Source organism: Tenrec ecaudatus, chromosome 16 (genome assembly GCF_050624435.1).
Source record: "Tenrec ecaudatus isolate mTenEca1 chromosome 16, mTenEca1.hap1, whole genome shotgun sequence".
Lineage (NCBI taxonomy): Eukaryota > Metazoa > Chordata > Mammalia > Afrosoricida > Tenrecidae > Tenrec > Tenrec ecaudatus.
The window spans coordinates 29,557,925-29,580,341 of NC_134545.1; the positions used below are offsets into that span (position 1 = coordinate 29,557,925).

At 50.1% G+C, this 22,417-nt stretch overlaps 1 protein-coding gene across 1 annotated transcript in view; it reads right to left on the bottom strand.

Annotated features, from left to right (window-relative positions):
* The window catches only part of GRK3 (G protein-coupled receptor kinase 3), a 141,312-nt gene that overhangs the window by 35,224 nt on the left and 83,671 nt on the right, over window positions 1-22,417 (bottom strand). Inside the window, exons 9-13 of the mRNA XM_075534361.1 lie at window positions 21,886-21,985; window positions 18,835-18,913; window positions 15,218-15,348; window positions 11,860-11,954; window positions 6,652-6,759 (exon numbers count right to left, since the gene is read on the bottom strand). Coding sequence (XP_075390476.1) covers window positions 6,652-6,759; window positions 11,860-11,954; window positions 15,218-15,348; window positions 18,835-18,913; window positions 21,886-21,985 — 513 coding nt within the window. The remainder of the gene's footprint in view (window positions 1-6,651; window positions 6,760-11,859; window positions 11,955-15,217; window positions 15,349-18,834; window positions 18,914-21,885; window positions 21,986-22,417) is intronic.

Consider the following 22,417-nt stretch of genomic DNA (forward strand, 5'->3'; position numbering starts at 1 on the left):
CTCCCCATGCCTCAGTTCAGCCATCTGTCCGGTGGGCTAATAGCAGTACTTCTCTCCCAGTGTCCTTGGGCAGATCCATGCTTCCCTCTGCACCGCCTGCCGAAGACCGGCTGCCGGCTCTGTAGGCATCCCCTGCGGCTGCTGTCACTGGCGCTCATGATCAGGATGACAAAGCTGGCAGCTCCCTGCTCTTTGGTGTTAGTGCATGTCCTTCCCGGTAGGCGACTTCTGAGCTGGTCTGCGATCACACACTGAGATGGGGAATATTCACTTAACCCCCTCTATCGCTCACCAGAAGGATCCTTCCCTGGGATCATTGGTCAGCCAGACAGTGACGGGACCCTTGCTTGGGAGACTCCCTCCTTGTGAAGCAGCCCAGATTCTGATGGACCGCCACCATCTTCCTCCTTAAAACGCACCCCCCACCACCCCCCCTGAAGGGCTACAGTATAATAAGTATGACCCCTGTAGGAAGGTGGACTTTTGAAGAGCTGAAGCCAATTGTTGTCAGGCGCCACCAATTCGGTTCCGACTCAGAAACTCTAGACACAACAAACCTACAGGACATCCTTGTCCAGGGGCTGGTCCCTTTTGGTGACACGCCCCAAGGATTCTAAAGCCCGTCATTACAGCTTGCTCTGTTCCCTACTCAGATCTTTCAACCTTTCCGGAGAAGTCATACCTTCCGGCTCTTTCACTGTTCTGTTCTTTTCTCATCCATCCCACCCACAGTTAGGTCTCTTCCACCTTCCATGGGCAGAAGGCAGACTTGGCACAACATCCCCAGCCGGATGTTGCTGTTGCTCGGTGCTGCCCAACCAAAGTGACACAACATGCACAACAGAATGAAGCACAGCCTGGTTCCGCACCATCCGGACAACTGTTGCTGGGCTTGCACCCACTGTTGCAGCCACTGTATCAATCCATCCGTGGAGGGTCTTCCTTTTTGTCCCTGATGCTCTATTTCACCAAGCACGATGTCCTTCTCCCAGGACTGGTCCCTCCTGAGGACATGTCCAAGAGATCCTAAAGCCAATCACTAGCTTCTCTACCTAGAGCCTTCTTCTACTTTTCCATGGAAGCCATGCCTTCTAGCTCTTTCCCTATTCGCTTCTTGTCTCATCCATCCCAACCCAACCAATCCCCTCCTTGTGACTGTTCTCTGGATGTCTTCCTGCCACAGTCAAAATGCCCCTCAACCGGAGCCGCATGGAGCCATGTGCTTCAAGCAGGTGTGGCCAAGAACTTCACAGAGAAATTGATACCACTCAATTCAGTCCTCCAGCCACGGGCCCCTCCTGATGATGCGTGGAAAGGGGACTAGACTGCTGGCAGGAGGACAGTGTGATGGTCGGTGAGGTGGAAACCCATAAAATCCAAGCACACCCTCCGGGAAGTAGATGGACACAATGAGATGCTAACAATGGACTTGGCCACACACGCACCATGGATACCGGCAAGCATGATGATGCCACAGGCCCAGGCCGTGTGCCATTCTATGCCCCAGGAGGCACCCAGGAGCCCGAGCTGACTGGATGGAAACCACGACAACGTTGACAATTCACGGGCAGTTATATGTTAGGCTGCTAATCACAAGGTCGGCATTTGAAGAGCACCAGGGGCTCCACAGGTGAAAAACCCAAACCAAATTCATTGCCATTGAGTCGATGCCGACTTCCTACCTCTACATATAAAGAGTTAGTCTCAGAAAGTCACCGGGGGAGTGCTCCCCTGTCCTATAGGGTCACTATGAAGTGGCCATGGAATCAATGGCAATGAGTTTGGAGTTTCAGAAGGCTGAATTACTAGCCAAGCTACAGACCACGTTGCTAAGGATTACAGGGTTAATTCAGGGAAACCCTCAGTTCTGCAGACACAGCATTTTTGCCGGAGTCTCTCCAGCCTATACACCATTAAAGTCCAACAACATCACAGAGCACGCGAAGAACTTGCATTCCTCTGGGGAGGCCTGAGTCCTGGGCAGCCAAAGTCTACAACTGAACTGTTCCCCAGAGATGTGTGTCCTCCCAGAAGGGTCTTTGGCCACATGGATAAGGACAACACTAACCAGAGGGGATCCTGAACAAAGACTGGTGTTGCTCCCTGTATTGGACAGGGTTCTCTAGAGAGACAAACCAGATCGCTAGTAATTATACAAATATATTTATATAGATATATAATTCGAGAAATAAACTGTTAAATAATATACAGATAGATAATACAAGAAATTAACAGTTAAATTACAAAGCAGTGAGACACTAGCAGTCCTTCATGTTTTGAGAGCTGCCAGGTGCCAGTCCCCTTCTGTAGAGAGAGCTGGGCTATATATACCCAGGCAGCAAAAAACAAGGCAGGTCCCCAACTGTCATCAACTGTCAGTCCCCAGCTCCAGAGATGAACATTCCAATTGTGTGGGCTTAAAGGGACCTCAACTTACAGTGACACAGTCCACAGGCTAGGCATCCCACAGGTAGTGTACCCCTTTAAACTGAGGCACAGAACAACCAAGGTGAGGCTCACTGAGCCATTTATCCCTCTGCCCTTCAGTTAATCCTACTTGTGTTTATCGGCCAGGCTGGCACAATAAACTATAGCACTCCCCTTCAGGCACTCCCAGTGCACATGGCAAACCCCACTGGGTACAGAGGCATCTTCAGCTTGGACAAGGTTGGCTCTGACCGCTATGCAGAAACGCTCTGATGAGGTCAGCTCGTCTGATGGCATGAATTAAGGCCATCCAGGCTCCATAGATGCAATGATTGAATTAAGGAATCAGAGGGAGGGCCTGGCTTTCTAGGCAGTAATGTGATTCTGGTGCCTGAGTGACTGCTGTGGGTGCTGGGAGCAGAGGCTCCAGGGAGGCCTGAGATAGGCACCTCCCTCTGGAATGTGCCAGGCATAATTCGAAGATCCGGCCAACCCAACCAGCCCCCCTGCTGTTGGGTCCAATCCAAGTCATAGCTACATTATTGACCAGAGCGGAACTGCCCCTGGGGGTTTCTGAGACGAGCTCTTTATGGGAGTAGAAAGCCTCCTCCTTCTACTGCTCTAGAATAGCTGGTGGTTCAAACCGAAAACCCAACCCTGAACCCACTGTGCCCCAGGGCTCTCAGACAAGGACCCCTGTCTGCTCCCGTCAGAGTTTCTGCTGAAGCTGTGGGCACAGTAGCCCAGGAACACGGCTGCAGCCTTCAAAGAAATAGGGAAAGAGGGAAACCTGGATCAGGACATTTTACTGTCAAGAATTATCACATCCATCAGGATCAGGTATCGGGCATCAGAGGTCAGAGCAGAGACCCAAAGCCCATCTCTAGATAATTGGACATCCCCTCACAGAAGGGTCCCAAGGAAGGGACGAGTCACCAGAGTGTAATATAGCAATGATGGAACACACAATGTTCCTCTAGCTCTTTAATGGCCCCCTGCCTCCACAATAATGACCTCAGTTCTACCTTACAAACCCAGCTAGACTGGAGCATGTCCACTGGTACAGATAAGCCAGGACAGAGAAACCCCCAGGAACAGTAGTGGGAGTAGCAATACCATGAGGGCAGGGGGAAGGTTCGGGGAGAAAGGAGGAAATCAATCCCAAGGATAGTCGTATAACTTCCACACACAACCCCAAGGGGCATGAACAACAGAAACATGGGTGAAGGGAGACAGCATAAGATAGGGAAACAATACTAAATTATAATGTATCAAGGGTTCACAAGGGTGGGGCGGGGAGAGGAGCTGATCCCAAGGGCTCAAGTAGAAAGAAATTGTTTTGAAAATGATGATGACAACATATGTACAAATGTGCTTGACATGATGGATGTTACAAGAGCTGTAAGAGCTGCCAATAAATTGATTTTTAATTTTTTTTAAATAGTCGGATTCCTTTAGACAAACAAAGAGAAGTCTGAAAAGGACAGAAAGAAAAAAAAAAAGAATGGTCGTATATTTGTGGAGGAAGGTTCAATCCTTTTTAAAAAAGTAAGGTCCTCGAGGTGCCCAAGGGACCAGGTATAAGGCATCATGCAAAAAAAAAAAGATAATAAAAAATAAAAATAAATAAAAAAAAGCAAGGTCCTCAAGAAAACAGAAAAACGGCCTTCATTGGTGGGCGTGTTAGCGTGCTTGTTAAGCACCCCATTGCACAGCAGACTTGGAAGGGAGTTTAGCTCCATGATCTTTTCCATTCTAGCCCATCGTACTTGGTCACTTGGAACAAGAGTGAAGTACAGTATCAGCCTGAAGCCCAGGCGCGCGCACGTCAGCTTTACTGTGTGTACAAATCAATGCAGGCTATCAGAGAGCGTTGGGTTAGGGCCTGCATCCCTCGTGGTACCCCTCAAAATGTCGTAAGCTCACGAGACAATCCCAGTAACTGGTTTCAAGGGAAGAGCATGAGTACCCTCTGCCCTGAGCCATGATGTAAAACAACTCTTTTCCTCAGAACATGGCGTATCCCTGGAAATCGTTCAAAGCTGCTTTCTCTTAGGTTCCAAAGTACTGCAATCCCTACCTGGGCTGGCAGAGAAAAGGGAGCCCTGGTGGCACAATGGCTAAGCATCTGACTGCTCACCACGAGGCCAGCAGTTCAAACCCACCAGCTGGTCCGAGGGAGAAAAGATCTAGCAGTCTGCTTCCAAAAGAGATCACAGGAAAAAGACAAAATCAAAAACGACACTGGAGGAGCGCTACTCTGTCCTGTAAGGTCACTGTGTGTCGGAACTGACTCGATGACACAGCACTCACATGGGGCTGAAATCTTTTTACCCCTAAGCTTTCTGGCAACAAACTCCCAATTTTATAAGACAGAAAGAACAAGTTTATTTTCTAGATCATAGACCCCCAAGTTCATCAGCCCTTTCCAGGAAAAAAAATCACTCAGAGCTCCCCTAGAAATTAAAACATTTGTACAGTAGTTCGCCATCCAGGATAAAGTGCAAGTTACTGCTTTTGCAGGTCTCAGTGGCATAGTGGTTAAGGGATGGACTGCGATCCACAAGGTCGATAGTTCGAAACCATCAGCCGATTCTCAGGTGAAAGCCCGGTTTTCTACACCACCTGTAAACATTCACATCTTGGAAACTGTCCTATAGGGTCTCCATGAGTCAGTGCTGACGATGGTAGTGAGTTTGGTGGTGCTTTTGACTTTGGGGGGCGATGTATCACCCACATTGAAGGAGACTGCTCAAAACAAATGACATTTGCAAATCATACAAACCATTAACATCAAGTTGTTTCTAGCTCACGGGTACCCGGCAGTCTCTGGGTAGAACTGTGCTCCAGGGAATTGCCACGTGTTCTGAGGTGTCTCAGGGTGGGCTCGGTTCTCCACCCTTTTGGTTACAAGTTGTGGTAGTTATGTAACCGTTGGACAATCGTTTGTCAATCTTTGAGGATTGAGTGTAGGGTGGAGTCTAGCCTGTCAATCAGATCATAGTCAATGAGGCCTCTGTGTGGGCATGGCCTTCTCCTGAGGATTCTGGGAACTCTGGTATTCCTCCCCGGAGGCAGGAGACACCCTCTCTCTCTCTCTCTGCTCACTCCTTTGGAGACTCTCTATTGACACATGGAGAGAGACTGATGGAGCCAGACCTCTGGAGCCGGAGAAGCCACATGGAGACCCCTATCAGCACTGACATGCTTACAACACCACTGGATCCACAAGACTTCCCACCCACTGGCCTGCGATCTTCCTGCATTCAGCATCACTGCATGTGTTTCGTGAGTCTGAGGACTTTATAGATTGGTATCGGACAGATGGGCTCATATTGGACTTATGGACTTGATCTGGGCTGAGATGTTTTCTCAATATTTACCTGCTCTTGTATGGAAAGCTCTTTCTTATACACATATGTGTGTCCATGAATTTGTTTCTCTAGTCTACCCAGCCGTACACACAGGTTGCTATTGTTGTTATTAGGTGCCATTGAGGCCATGCCGACCCAAAGCGACCCAAGTTCAACAGCAGGAAACACTGACGGGTTGTGCATCACATCACCCTCACAATTGTTCTTATGCTGAGCCCGGCACTGCGGCCACTGTCAGTCCATCTCTGCGATGGAGGGCCGTCTTTTTCTTTTTGCTGCCCAGCTTCTTTCCCAAGTGTGATGCCTCTCTACCGGGACTGGTCTCTCCCCTTAAAAATCCCCAAACCGAAAGAGTTGTTGTCGAGTTGATTCCAGCCCATAGCATCCGTGGTTTAAAGCGAAGACCTCCCCGCCAGGGCTTCCAAGGGGGAGCGCTTTATGCAAACAGACTGCCACATCCCTCTCCCTTGGAGCAACAGCAGGTGAGTTTGACTTTCCCCGTCTTGTGGTTAGCCTCCCAGAGCTTCCCCACTCTGCCACCAGGGCTTCTTGCAACTCAGAGTGACCCCAGGACAGAGGGGAACTGCTCGCTGGAGTTGTTCCGCGACCACCCATCTTTATGGGCTAGCCGTCCTCCATTTTCTACCTGGGAGCAACGGGTGGGTTCAAACCACCCCACTAATCTCGTGGTGAGCAGCCCCACACCTAACCTGCAGCACCACACAGCAACGCCCAAATAATATCCTCACTAAACCCCCAGCCGAGAGCTGCTCAGACTCATAGTCACTCCCCGATGCCGGGGTCGGGAAGCTTCTCATTCCTCCAGCCTCCCACCCAGCCCATGACTCACCCTCTGAGAAGTTTGAAGAGCATGCAGCCCAGGGAGAACCAGTCAGCACTGCTGTCGTACGCCGTCCCCTTCTGCAACACCTCGGGGGCCATGTACCCGTGCGTGCCGCTAGGGAGAAGAGGAGGGATGTGAGCTTAGCAGAGCTTGCCCATCGTAGGTCGTCAAGAGCAAACCAAGGCGCCGCTGCACAACCAGACAACCTTTATCACAGAAAAATATCCAAATGAAACACTGCCGCCTCTGGACACATCCTCCCTCTGGGCTCACACGCTGCTTCCCGATACGCTCCTGTACTCACCCTCTGTCCCTGAGGAAATCTACTGAGATGACCGACCCCTTTGGACTCCCCGCAAACCAAGTTGTCATAACCTTCTGAGCAGACCTCTCTGCTTGAATTGAACTGGCCCAGTAGATCCTCTTGGATCCACTGTTTTAATTGCATCTTATTTTTGAAGGCTCTACGGAGTTATTACCAAGAGAGCCCACTAATGGCAGAGATGTGTTGAAACAGTGTGTCTGACAGGGTGAGACTAGCACCCCCTCTCCCCCACCCCCCGAGAGTGGCCTGGATTCCTAGGAGAAGAATGTATGCAAGTAATCTAGGGGAAGGCAGAAGGTCCGTGCTGCCCAGGGACCCGGCAGCCCTGGGATTCTGTATGAAGTGGCAGTCACTCTGTGAAGACAGAGAGATGGCAGGGACGTAGATCATCCTGCAAGCTTATTCTGGACACTGAGGAAGGCCCCCAATGGCCATGAGATGGGGTTTCTCTGCCGCCACCACTGGGGTGTCCTGAAGGTCACCACACTCTTAAGCCTGTGGCAGCACCTGTACCCTTGGGGACAGTGCCACCACAGATAGGGCTTGGTGGTCACCACAACCTCGCCCCCTCCATCTTCAGGTCGAGTGACACGACGGGACAGAGTCCCTAGGGTTTCCGAGGCCGTCAATCTTCACGGAAGCAGAAGGCTTCATCTCTCCCTCTGGGAGCTGCTAGCGGGTTTGAACCACCGGCCTTGCAACTAGCAGCTCAGTGCTTAGCCCACAGTGCCACCATCGGATGCTGGCCAGCTGCTCAACTCCAAGAGTCCTTTCAGTTTCCTCTCACTCGCTGCCGTTAAGGGAAATTCCGGCTCTTGGCCTTACAAGGCACAGCAGAACGGCCACTGTAGATTTCTGAGACTGTAACTCTTTGTGGGAGTTGAAAGCCTCCTCATGCTCCTGAGTTTTCTCTCTACTCCACAATGAATTTGTAGTTTTTGATCATTAGCAGCACCTTCCATCCTACAAGGGATTTGGCCAGGAAGCTTAGCTACGTGTACTGGGCACTGTTCAGGGATGGGCCAGCCCAGGATGACAGCTTCAGTTCCCTGAAGACCTGAGAACCCAAGTGCAGGGGTTCTGGCTGAAAGCACTTCTGTCTTGCCCTAAGAAGCCCCCTGTAAGGCCCTGGGGACTCCACCTGTGTAGAAGGATGGGCACTGGCTACGGGGTCATACAGAACCGAACACTGATTCCAGCCTGCCAATGGAACTTCTCTGAACTCTACTTCCCATCAGGTACAAAGGGAGCGAAAGTACTTACAATGCTGAGCTTTATGGGAACGTGACGGTGGGCTCAGAGCACCTCACTGAGCCTACCTGAGCTGGGCTGAGACTACTGCCCCTGCCTATCACTCACTCACACACACACACACACACACACACACACACAACACTGGGCTTTCTGTGAACGTGATAGTGGGCTCAGAGCACCTCAATGAACCTACCTGAGCTGGGCTGAGACTACTGCCCCTGCCCATCTCTCACACACACACACACACACACCATGTGCCCGAGAGGCACTTCCTGGGCCCAGTTCCATGTGCTGTGAGCTCCACCGGGAATGCTGCTCAAAAAGTCTCCTTTCTGCAGAAACCAAGACAGCAGCCTGCCTCTTAGGGGTCACATGTGAGCTGCAGCCAGAGGCCAGCCGGACCCGACCACTCCATCCAAACCCAGGCCCTTCCGCCTCAGAGCAACCCTGTGTTTGCAAGCGTTTCCAAGGCTGTCGATCTGTGTGGGAGAAGACAATCTCTTTCTCCCGTGGAGCAGCTAGTGGCTTTTCCCCTTCAACCTTGCAGTGACAAGGACAACAGCAAACTGCTATCATCCAGTCCATTCTGACTCACAGTGACTCTATGGGACAGAGCAGAACTGCCCGTGGGGTTCTGGGACTGTCACTCTTAACAGATGTACAAAAGCCTCTTCTCTCCTCACGGAGCTACTGAATGGTTCCAACTGCTGGCCTTGTGCTTAGCAGCCCAGAGTGCAGCCCGTTCAACCACCAGGGCTCCTGAGCCTTAGATGGAAGCAAACAAACAACCTGCAAGAGATGGTGGATTTCTTTGGAATATTGACTTTTATGAACTCTTGGGATTCAGCTATGACTCCGCTCAACTGACTGCATTGACATGCCAAATAAGCTGTAGCATTAAAAATGCAAAAGATTCTCTTCGATCCGCCCAGGAAATGCTGCTTTGGCTTTCATAAGACTCAAACAGCCTCCCTGCCATGGAGCCCAGCCTCCCACAGCGACCATCTGAGGATCCCACGGGGGCAATTCCACCCTGTCCTGCAGGGTGGCCATGAGGAATCCTGGACTAGCCACGTGCTAATGTTTCTGTTTGCTCATGCAAAGGTTAATCCCAGCACACCCCACTGCTAATGTTGTCTCCATCCTCTCGCGGAGGTTGGAGAAGAGGCGCGTGCTTCCCACAGTGAGTGGTAGCACATCCGGGCTCCCAGCACTTGAGTGGAGGCGGCCGGCAGATGTAACGCGGCCTCTGACACGCGCACGCTGCTCCGCATCGAGCGCAAAGTCAATCCAGCGACAGACTGCAGTGAGGAAATCTGATACACAAGTGTCGACAGCAAAGAGTCGACACTGTGAGGCCTACGGTGTGCCTGGGCCAAGCCATGGTCTTTCCAATCTGCTCATCTGCATGGGAAAGTTGGCCGCGCACTAAAACGGACAGGAGACGGAGCAATGCGTTTGCACGCTGGCGCTGGTGAAGAAGACTGAACGCGCCACGGGCGCCAGAAGAACATGCAAATCTGTCTTGTAGGAGGTACGCCTAGATGCTCCTTAGAATCCAGGATGCCAAGGCTTGGTCTCTCGTACCTTGGACGTGTTGTCAGGAGAGACCGGTCCCTGGATAGGGACAGCTTGCTTGGTACAGTGAAGGGACAGCAGAAACGAGGAAGACCTATAAGATGGATTGCCATCGTGACCCCAACCTCGGGCTCAAGGTTGAAGATGGTGCAGGGCTGGGCTGTGTTTGGAAGGAGGCCCAGTGGTGTAGTGGTGACACGTCGGCAGTTCAAAACCACCAGCAGATCTGAAGGAGAAAGACTGGCCTTTGTACCCCATAACAGTTAGGGTCTCAGAAACGCACAGGGGGTCACTCTGCGTCAGCACTGACTCGATGGCAGTGGAAGTGAGAGGGCAGAGTTTCCCCCGCTGTGCGTGGGGACACCATGAGTCAGAGCCGACTCCGTAGCACCTGACAACAGCAGCAATAACAGCCCATCAAGTACTGTGACTCAGAGCCACTTCGCCTCCGGTGACAGACAGAGAGAAGAGCTCCCGTAGATTTTCCTCACTCCTACAGCCAAGGAGACTTCAAGACTGGCCCACAAAGTCCACCAGCGACTCAAGGTGCACAATGTAACACACGCATTAGGCACACTCACAGAGCAAACACGGAGCCAACGTCATGTGCACCCCCATCCAGGATGGCCACTTCAAGGAAGAGGTGCCAGCACACAAGGGAAAGTCGGTGGGTGCCCCCTCTGTCTCTGCGGCCACACAGCACCACCTTTGGGTGCCAGGGAGTCCTCAGGCCAGGGTCAGCCCGCACCGTCACCTCATGGGCAAGAGGTGCTGGCCCAGGGCCGTGTGGCCTCTTTGTGCCCACTCCACACAGTGATTTACTGTCTGCAATATGACCCATGCTGTTAAGAGCTTGAACTGCCTGTAGATGATCTGTGTCCTTAATCACTATCATAATAAAGATCTCTAATGGCTCTCAGCAGGGGGGGAAGCAAAACACAACACACGCCTTTCTGAGCGAAAACACAGCGCTCTGTGTCAGCAGAAACCAGAGTCCAGGAGGATGCTGGATGGACTCTCTGCCGCCAGCTCCATCTTTGCCTGTCAGAACCTTCTGTTGGAACTCCCCGTGGGAGGGACCCATCATCACCACTGAGTCTCAAGGAAAGAGACTGCAGATTAAATAGGTTACCTGGCTGAAGGAGGGTTGCACAGCCCCGCTCTCCCTCTCCCCTTCCCCCCGCCATCCCCCTCCCCCACGAAGCAATCTTAAACCACAAACAAACCACAGTGAGCCTCCCTGTGGGTTTCCAAAGCTGCAATCGGTACCAGAGTCGAAAAACGTCATTTCTCTCCTGCTAACGTTGTGGTCTGCAGCCCTGCGATCCCTTCACTTTGCTACCAAAGGACTTGGGGGACGGGGTGGGGGGGGGGAAGGAGAAGCTGGGACCACAGGTTCTAAGGGCTCCTTGCTTCAGGCGGTGGCCTTAGACAAAGTCCAGCAGAGGCGGCGACATAGAAACAAACACGTGTTGATGGCTGCCCAGCGGCAGGGGGGAGAGGGAGGACCAGGGACTCACAAGAGGAGCTTCAAAATGGTTGACGACGCATTATCTTCACATTCCAGCTGTCCATGAACCTTTCCAAGTCCCTTTATATGAACTTCACAGTGACCCCATAGGATCAACCCTCTAGGGGGTCTCCTAGGCTGGCACTCTTTACCAGAGCACGCAGCCTCATCTTTTTCCCCAGGAACAGCTCATGGGCTTGAACCGTAGACCCTGAGACTAGTAGATCAATAATACCTCGTCTACACAGCCACGGGGGTGTAAAACGGAGGGCCGTATAGAAAATGGGAAAAACAGAGAAAGTATCCCACGAGTTACCCTGTGACCATCCCCACCCCCGGACCTGTGGCAGAAAACCCTCCCCTCCGGTCAAGTCCCTCACAACCTGTAGTGCAAGACTCTGCCGCACCCAGCTCTACCACATCTCGAAACGCCCCGCTGCTCAGAGACCAGGTAGTTCATGAAGAAGGGACGGCAAGGACAGGTCAGCCCCGAACCAACAAGGCTCATCGCAGATGCCCTGGTCAGCGGGGCCGAGGCGCTACTTACACACTGGCGTGCGGCTTCTTTTTGGAAAAATCACAGGCCAGACCGAGATCCGATATCCTCACGTGGCCATTTTCGTCCAGGAGGATATTGGCGGGCTGTGGAGGGAGAGAGACACGTCCCCAAGATATCACAGGGGCTCTGACAACATTGACACCAACAGTGGCCCCACGCGTGCTCGTTATGGCACCGCCGTTTGCTCCTCGATATTAAATACAGCTCACACTTGGGGCTGTTCACCGCAGATCAAGCCCACCAGCCGCTCCTCGGGGGAAAGATGAGGCTTTCTGCTCCCGTGAAGAGTGACAGCCTTGGAAACCCACAGGGCAGCTCTCCCCTGTGCTGCCTGGCAGCTGAGAGTTGGAATGGCCTCGAGGGCAGTGAGTTTGGCTTGGGTTTGAGTAGCACAGTGGGACAAGCATCAGGCTGCTCAGTGAGAGGTCAGCAGTTCAGACTCACCTGCCACTCTGGGAGCACGATGAGGCTGCCTGCTTCTGTAAAGATGAACAGCCTTAGAAACCTCTGGAACTAGCTGGACTCTTTCAATAGGGTCACTGGGAGTTGGCATTGTCTTGAGGGCCTGGGGAGGGAGGAGGCGGAGCCTGGGCAGGGGGGATAAATGCCACAGAAATCGGACCTGATGGTGAGAGCAACATCTTTCAGGTCATCTTCAGAGTAAAGTGGGAGTGACAGGGGCAAAGGGACGTTATTCATGAGCATTTGAGATGCGAGGAGTGTCAGAATGCCTTTTCTCCTCACTGTACCCAGAAATGCCACACAGAGTGAGCTGAGTGGCCCTCGGTTAGCTCAGGGGTTCATGCTGTGGGGGCACCTCAAGGACCTGTGGAAAGATGGCCCTGGAAGCAAGTGGCAGAAAGGGAACTGGTAGAGGGCACAGCCAGCTGACCTCAGAGACCAGAGCCGTGCACAGGTATCCACCCTCATGCTGACAGACACCCTGCCAGTTTATAATGGCCATGTTCAAGCTCAAAGCCACACAAACGACCGCACAAGCCCACTGCCATGAGTTGATGCTGACTCACAGAGACCCTGCAGGGCAGCAGAAAGTATCTCAGACTGTTGATCTTGATGGAAGCAGACTCACAAAAATAAAAACAAACAAAAAAAATCGAACTCATTGGCATGGAGCTGATGCCCACTCACAGGACAGGGCAGAACTGCTTCTGTGGGTTTCTGAGATTTGTCACTCTTTACAGGAGTAGAAAGCCTCAGCTCTCTCCCATGGAATGGCTACTGGTTTTGAACTGCTGACCTTGAAATTAGCAGGCTAATGCATAACTACTATGCGTCAGGGCTCCAATGGAAACAGACAGCCTCATCTTTGTCCGACAAAGCAGCTGTCCTACAGAGCCTCCCAATGGTTGACACTGCCCCCAGGGCTCAGGGCCCAATGTGACTGTAATCTTGACTTGGGAAACACATCTCCATTCAGATTAGACCAAATCAATAGGACTACACACAAGAAAGTCCCTCTCCCCAGGACACATGGAATGACAGCTATCTGAATGTTGTTTTTACCCCCCTTGCTGGAGATCAATTATTGTTTTGCCTGCAATAAAAATAATGGCCCAGCTCTTCTAAAACTGAAGCTTGAATATCCAGGAATGGCTTGAATTGTGTTTTCAATAGGAATTAGATCATAGCTACTTAATAGCAGGGAAAACAAAAACTCCCATAAAAAGGATTCAAACCCAGTCATAGTCTTCAGTTGGAGTGGATCACAATGGCACAGAATTGCAAAGCAACCTGAAGGACTACAAAGCATGCTATATTTTTTAGAAAGAGTGCCTCCAATAAGCTCAAAAAATTTTTTTTCCCGCCCCCAGATGCTTAGCAAGTAACCCTGACAAGCTAATGGAAGTGATATTAGCTCCCTGGAGAAAGGAACGCCATCAGGATACTCCAGTCACAGTGGGCCATTCCAGACAGGATCTGAAACACACCTCCGATACTCTTCTCCCGATACTAGGCGGTCCTTTTTACCTGAGTAGGAAGGACAACATTAAATGCTCCTTTCACCTTTCCTGCACTCTGTCCCAGGCCCTGTGCTCTGTGCTGTCCTCAGGCGAATGGCAGTCTCAGCGAGTGAAGTGCCATCCACAAAGACGCTGAGCCAGTCCTGAGCTCCCTGGCTGAGGCGGCACCTCGCCCGGAGCCCTCTTCCATTATTCTGGGCTTGGGCCACCATTCCAGGGGATTGCACCAAGGCTTGAAGCCTCAGCTCCGACCTACAACCACCTCGCATCTAACAGGAGGGAAGGTGGCCCAGTGCTCTGTGAAGCAGACGCTGTTTGCCCCTCATCACCGTTTGTCCCAGTTGTAACACACAGCCTGGCCTAGTGGACATCTACGGAGGGACAATCAATTTTCAAGTGGGAGACGCCCAGAATGTCCTGCCTGGCTTTTTGTTTCTTAATCAATGAAAAGTTTGGATTCAGTGGCTGCGCTGCAGTTGGCCCTGCGTTAGGCACTGGGGTTACAATGATGACAGGAGCCCTGGTGGGGCCCCAGGGTAAGGGCTTACAGGTTCAAGTCCACAAGCTGCTCCTAGGGAGAAAGAGGAGGCTGTGTGCTCCTGTAATGGGCAGCTTTGCAAGTCCTTAGGAGGCAGGACCATCATGAGACAAGATGGCTCAGTGGCAGTTGGGGTTTGGATGGACAGGGGTCCTGCCGGTCTGTGGCCCCACCCCCTCCCCCAAAAAACATACATAGACGCAGACACATCCACACAGGGTTATGGAGTTTAGGGTGTACATGAAGAGATGATGAGTTATCACAGGATGCGATGACTTCCTGAGCAATGACAGTCTACACACAGGAGGGGCTGCTGTGGTCATGGTAACAGCATGCACGACTCCAAATGAAACTCCAAACTGCCATCGAGAGCATTCCAACTCAGAGAGACCTTACACGACAGAGGAGAACGCCCCCTGTGGGTTCCCAAGACTGTGTTCCTTTACGGGAGTAGAACTAAGCCACTCACATCCCCAAACCCCACATTCACTGCCACTGAGTCAATGCGGACTCACAGCCACCCTATAGGACAGGGTAGAACTGACCGTGTGAGCGCACTAGACTTTAACTGTTGAAAGCCCTCTCTTTCTCCCACAGAGTGGCTGAAAGTTCAAACTGCTGGCCTTGAGGGTAACCACTGCACCGCCAGAGCACCGTACTAAGCCACCTGGGCTCCTTCTGAATCATTTCTCGGGTAGAAAGCCTCATCTACCTCCTGTGGAAGGGCTGGTGAGTTCAAACTGCTGACCTTGCAGTTAGCAACCCAACACATAGCCCATTAAGCCACAAGGGGGAGTCTCAGCCAGCAGTTGTGGGCTGCCCTTACCTTCAGGTCTCTGTACACAACAAAGCGGGTATGCATGTGCTCCAGGCCCAGGATGATCTCCGTGGCATAAAACCGCATCTCCTTCTCCGAAAACACGCCGTGCTGGGAGAGGTGGTAGTGCAGGTCACCTCCTGGAAGCAGAGATTCCGAGTTGACTCAGAGGGAATAGAAACAGAGCATGCTGGGAAAGAGGGGTCGGGGTGGGCGCCAGGCCTCTGCTTTGTCTGACTGCCAACTTCTGGTTTCTGGATGGTAAAAAGAAAGCTGAGGAAACGACACGGAAACCCAGGCACTGAGATGGTGGAGCTGATGGGGCAGACACTGCCACTGTTCTCAGGTTGGGATAGCTCAGCTCCCCGTTACCCCAGCATTGGGGAGTGGGGCAGGGCAGTCAGCTCAGATGTTTAAATTCTAATTAGTGAGCTGTTAACTGCATGGTCTGCAGTTCCAAATCATCAGCTTCTCCTCAGGAGAAGGACAAGGCTTTCCACTCCCTTACAGAGTTACTGTCTACACAACCCACAGGGATGGTTCTACCTTGGCCTCTAGGGTCACTATCGGTCAGACTTGACTCAAGATCAGCAAAATTTGGGGGAATCATTGAGTGCACCTGCATGGTCATCCAAGAGCCGACTTAGCAACTGTCTTCATGGACAGACAAACACAATAGTCAGTTGGATGGGTGGACATCTGAGGAAGCAAATCACCACCAAACTCCATGTCATGGATTCAATGCCGATTCATAGCAACCCTACAGGACAGAGCAGAGATGCCCCCTGTGGGTTTCCAAGACTGTAACTCTTAACAAGAGTAGACAGCCTCAGCTCTTTCTACAGAGCAGCAGCTGGTTTTGAACAACTGACCTTGAGGTCAGCAGCACAATGTGTAAACCAATACACCACCAGAGTTCCAGTTGAGGAAGCAGCGATAGTGCAAATATAACTGGTGAAATTCCAATGAAGCCTCTCAACATTTGCTACACGTTTGTCATTTTCCGTAACAAAATGCTGGAACAATAAATGAAGTGCATGGCCTTGGGTTATAGAAACCGAGAAAGCTGTCCAGCGGCTACGAGGATTTTCGTAAAAGATCCTGGAAAGGTCTTTACTAAACCTGAAAATGTCAACGTTCAACTTTACTCCCTTTGCTTTTAAAGAGATCTTCCCTTTAAATACACCCACTCAACCCACAAAAATAACATGCATCTGTGTTCCTATTGTTTGGGCAACCTGTGAACCTGATCATCTAAGTGCAGTACTGCCAGTCATTACTAAAGAGAAATAAATCAGGGTGCCTTCCTTTGTTCTTTTCAATAAAGGTACAACCGCCTAAAACTAAAATGGTACAATTCACAGTTGTGGCAGATTTTATGTCAACTTGACTCTGTGTGAATGTGGATGGGTGGAGTCCAACCTGTCAATCAGGTCACAGCTTCATGATACCTCCTAGGGGGTGTGGCTTCTTTATAAGGAAGAAACTGAGAAATTCTCTTTCTCTCTAATTCTTTGCCTTGCTGCCTAGGGTTGGCCCCATGTGGGCTGCTCAACCCTGAGCTGTCGGGGCCCTCCCACACTTCCTCGGATCTTAGATCTACTGATACAGCACACACCAGTTTCCCACTTCACCTTTCCATGTCATTGGCCTGCAGCTACATGAGTCTGAAGGGTGCCCTGGCTTGCATGGGACCCATGGACTTGAGTTGCATTGGTCTAGGGCACTTTCTTGATATAAAGCTTCCTTATACATTTATGAATGTCACTGACTTTGTTTCTCTAAACAACCCAGTCTAAGATATTTGCATTTTCTCTCTCTCTCTCTCTCTCTCTCTCCTGGTTCTTCTAGTTGGCTTGAGTCGATGCCGACTCAGAGCGACCCTGTGTGTGCAGAGTAGAACAGCGCCACGGGGTTTTCCAGGCTGAAACCTTTGGGAAGCAGATTTCCAGGACCACCTTCCTAGAGGCCACTGGGTGGGCTTCATTTTCAACAAGTAGTTGCCAACAATTTCACTAGTAGTAGAGAATAGGTAACTCTTTGCCCCCAACCCCGAATCCACTATCGTTTTACATATAGGTGTGTATGCATACATATGCACGCGTATGTGCGTATTGGTATAGCCAAAGGTAAGTCAACAGAGCAGAACTTTCCCAAAGGAGTTCACAGGTTGAAATCTTTGCAGACATGAATGCCTTCTCTTTCTCCCTCAGAGTTTTTGGTGGATTTAAATCACTTCACTGAGTACTTACCCAGCCTGCCCCACAGACTCCTTCTCTATATGGAGATGCTCCTACGGATGCCCACCGGCTCTGCACATAAAAGATTGACAGCATTCCCCATGCCCATCCCTGTCAGTAGCTCATCCATGTTCCCTCAGACTGGCAGTTACTGTTCTGACTTTGCTCGCCATCTGTCAGGTCTGCCTCTTCATATAAGTAAGATCATATGGAATACCTGCATCTGGGTACAGTGTCTTTTGATCAACATTAAGTCTGTGAAACTCCTCCGGGTTGTTGGACAGATCCAGTTTTGAGCTAAACACTTGAATTATTAATAATACTCAAAATACAACAACAAAAAGAAAAATGGAAGAAGAATTTGTTCAACTGCATGCCTTTTGAGTGTCCCCGTGCATGCTAACAAAAATAGTATGAAGCTTTATCAGGCTATAGTCTAGCCATAGAAAATGACTTTTCTAGATGACAATTTCCCAGCATGCTCAGGGTCATGGTTCTTAGACCAATGCTGTGAAATGCAAGATTAGAAGGTACAGGGAGGGTAAAGGGAGGGTGGGGTAGAGAGGGGGAACCAAATATAAGGTTCTACATATAACCTCTTCCCTGAGGGATGGACAACAGAAGAGTGGGTGAAGGGAGACATCAGACAGTGTGAGATATGATAAAATGATAATTTATAAATTATCAAGGGTTCATGAGGGAGAGGGGAGCAGGGATGGAGGGGGCAAAATGATAAGCCCCTGACGCCAGGGGCTTATGTGGAGAGCACATGTTTTGAGAATGATGAGGGTAACGAATGTACACATGTGCTTTACACAATTGATGTGTCTATGGATTGTGATAAGAGTTGTATGAGCCCCGATAAAATGATTTTTTAAAAAAGAACAAACAACATATACAAAACTCTCATTTAAAAGAATCTAACAAATTATAACAATAAGAAGAAGGTAGAGGAAATTAGGTTAACATCTGTATGGATCCATAGTCAGTCTTCAAGGCTGGCATTTCAGTGCATTTCCATCTTTTGCTCATTGTGTTCACGGGGCCTTTCATTCCTGTGTGTTGAGGGCCAAGAAGTAAGCTAAGTCACTATCTTGGCCAGCTACATTCCAAAAAATCAAGTTTCACTGTAAATATTCCATGACTATTTTTTAATGAAAAATACACGAAATCTCCCCCGACCCTGGGAGGAGACAGAGGAGAACCTGAGGATAATCACATTTAACATTTTAAGATCATTTCTAACTGGAAATTGGAGGGTAAATGGTTTTCCCCAACCAAAGGGGTGCACAATTATCTGAAAGGCAATGCCTAGATTCATGCATGCCAAGCTGTCACATCAAGGCAGTCTCTAACCATGCATTCGGACATTGCAAGTTGGCTTACCATTCATCAGATCCAGGATGAAGCAGAGTTTGTCTGGCGTGTGGAAGGCATACGTCATACAGACAATGAAAGGACAATCCTAGAGACAAGAAACAAAAGTTTGCTAAGAGCGGCAAAAGTCGTTCTAGCAAGCACACCTCCGACCCGGCTCTGTGCTGTGGATTTTCAGCTGCCCGCTACCCTGATCACTGATCACCGACACCCATGGGTGCAATGTGACGATTGCAGGAATATGGACCTTGTTACCTAACAAAATGCTCAGAGACGCAACACTCGTGTTAAGATCCCCCTCTCACACAACCATGACCATCTTCTGATTACCTCCTCTTCAAAAGACTTAAGATTCTAAAGAAAAGTCTATTGTCTTTTCTTTTGATGGGTCTATGATATTCTTAAGGGAAAAAATGTGGGAATTTTTATAGTACCAGATACGAAGAACCAACCAACCTACTGCCCAATGTGTAACTCACTACCTCGCCAGGGCTCCTCTATGCCATGGCATAGAACAAGATACATGCTATAGGACAGAAAGAACTCTGACTCTGACTCCTAGAGACCCCAGAGAACAGAGTAGGGATGCTCCCTAGGGTTTCCAAGACCGCCAAGCCTTACAAAAGCAGCTGGTGACATCTTTCTCCAGAAGAGCAGCTGGTGGGTTGGAACTGCTGACCTTGAGGTTAACAGCCCAATGCTTAACACACCGAACCACTTATAGACTGATACGAGTGTAAGATGGTACAGCCATTTGATCTAACTTGTTGGTTGGTGCTCTCCAAACCAAACATCACCCAGCGATTCCACTCTGAGGTACATGGGCTTAGATGCCTCAAGAGACCTATGCCAGAAGGTTCAGAGCAGCGTCCTTCAAATGTAGCCAAAGATGCTGCAATCATGAGTTGGAACCAGCAGGACGGCATCTCCCAAGAGTCAGCAAAGAAGCTGGAGTCATCTAGACCAGAGACGGGGATTTTTTTTTCCTGCCAATCTTTTGGTTATTTAGAACATCAATCATCGGTCACACGGGTCCAACGTTTAATGAGCTCACCCCTCATGCAATGGCTGGGACTGCTTCTCTTTGGGGAAGCCTGTGATGTTAGCAGGAATTGATGATTTTGTGGGTCTTCCATGGCCCGAGGGCCAGACATTCCGCATCTCTGATCTAGACACTCAGATACAGCCAGGAGCATGGATGACTAACTCCTTGGAAGTGCCCAGGGTGAGTGGCTGGGATGATTGTTATATCCAACCTGGGAGACCCGCATCCTGGCTCTCAGACCCGCTGATGTCCCTTTAGGGTACGGTCTAAGAATTACAGAGTGAATTGCAACAGTACTGTGGTCCCTCTGGAGGATCAGACAGAAGGAAGCATTCAACGTAGGACTCAATATTCCATCCCAAACCTCTCCACCGAAAGTCAGCGTGGCCCCTCCTCAGAAGCAACAATGATTTAAAGCTGAAATGAGAAACTATAGATTACTGACAAAATGGGAAAAGTAGACTTGGGTTCGCCAAAAGCAAAAACAACTGTAAGTAACATTATTGAAGTCTTCTTGTTAGAGTAGGTATTTCTTAACTAAAAAAAGACCAAAACAAAACCTACCACAGTCTTACTATTTGAATTAAAAATATAGGCCTTTAAGCTAGTAGCAGCCCAATCCAATCTAAAATAAACTCACTGCCATTGAGTGGATTCTGACTGCCCCTGTGGGTCTCTTGAGACTGTGAATATTTACAGAATAGAAAACGTCTTCCTCCTCCTCGGAGCAGCTGGTGGTTTCAAACTGCTGACCTGTGGTTTAGCAGCCCAATAGGTAACCGCTACACCAGGACATAAACATAATCCAACATAACCCCGCACCCACAGTGGTCAAGTCAGTTCTGAGCTATCACAATCCCAGAGGACAGGTAAAACTGCTCCACAGTGATCGATTCCCCTGCTGTCGTTCTTCAGGAAAGCCTCCTTCCTTCTCCTGGGTTCGAAATGCTGGCCTGACAGACAGCAGCCCCATGCTTACCACACTGGGCCACCTGCGCTCTCTCACTGCACCTGATACAGGTGCTGCCTGCGCAACGACGATAAGAAAGAGCAGTGGCCACAGTTCCAAGCACATGGCGGAGAAACCTGCTGGGTGTCTGGTTCCTCACATTAATAGGTGATGGGGGTTTTTGGTTCACCGTGACAATTCGATTCTCTGAGCATACTTTAGGACACAACTCTGATAGGCAGATGAGTCCTGGAGGGGGAGCGGTTAAACATTGGTCTGCTAACCTCACTGTTGGCAGTTGAAGCCCACCACCATGTCAACAGGAGGAAGAATGGGCGATCTGTCTCCTGAGAGGTTTACAGTCTCAGAAATCCTAAGTAGCTATTCTCCTCCGCCCTGTAAGGTTGCTACTTGATGGAAGTGGGTTTGGCTTAGCTTGGACCTATGTCTCATTGCTCATATCCCTTCCTGGCTAGGTGCTGACACTGGATCCAGGTATGACTTACACAGCCAGGTCAAGGCCACACTACATGCATCCTACACCTATCCTTCCACCTGCTTCTGAAACACTAAGGACCGCCATTGGTTCCATGGACACAAGCATGCAAAGGGGTGTCTGAGTGGGTAGGTTTTGCTGGATGAAATGAAAATAAAAATAATATATAATTTAACAAGGGGTCATGAGGGTGGGGGGGTGGGGGAAGAGGGTAAAAAGAGGAGATGATACCAAGGGCTCGAGTAGAAGGAAAATGTTTTGAAAATGATGATGGCAACCGATGTACAAATGTGCTTGATGCAACTGATGTGTGGGTTGTCATAAGAGCTGTAAGAGGCCCCAATAAAATGATCTATTAAAAGAAAGAAAGGCCATTGCATGTGTCCATCCACATGGAAATCCAGGCTTTGATGCTGGGTGGTGCTGGAAGCAGGAGACCAAGTCAGAATGCAGAGCTGCCTTGCAAGAAGGATGAAGCACAGCACGTATTTGCTTCTCAACCTGAGAGTGGCATGCAGTGTCCAAGAGGCGGCGAAGGTAAAGGGGCAGTGCTGGAAAGGGAGCGCTTACCCCTGTACTGACAAGAGAGAGCATGATCCTTTCATTTAGGGCTAACGTTTCTCCTTGCTTCATCTTGATCCTTTTCTTATCCAAGCACTTCATGGCGTACCTAGAAACAGAAATCGTGTTGAACAGTCTACACTGCCAGCATGTCCACACCTGCGAGAGAAGGCGTGTCGTGGACGGCCTTGCTCTTCCAGGCCTGGCATGTTTCTGTTTTTGTTTGCTCTTTTAGGCTGTCGATACCACACACCATCCTGGGGAAGCTTCCTGAAGATCGACACGATATGAAAGAGAAGCAAAGAGCACCAAGACTGTATCGAGCAGTGCTCTAAAACAGAACAAAACTCGCTGGTAGGGACCTGATTCTGCCTCACCGCAACCCTAGAGGCCAGCGCAGAACCACCTCTCTGGGTTTCAGAGACTGTTACTCTTTAGGGCAGTTGAAAGTCTTATCTTTCTTCCGCAGAGTAGTTGGTGGTTTTGAACTACTGACTTTGAGGTAAGCAGCCCAGTGAGTACCCCACTATGCCTCCAGGGC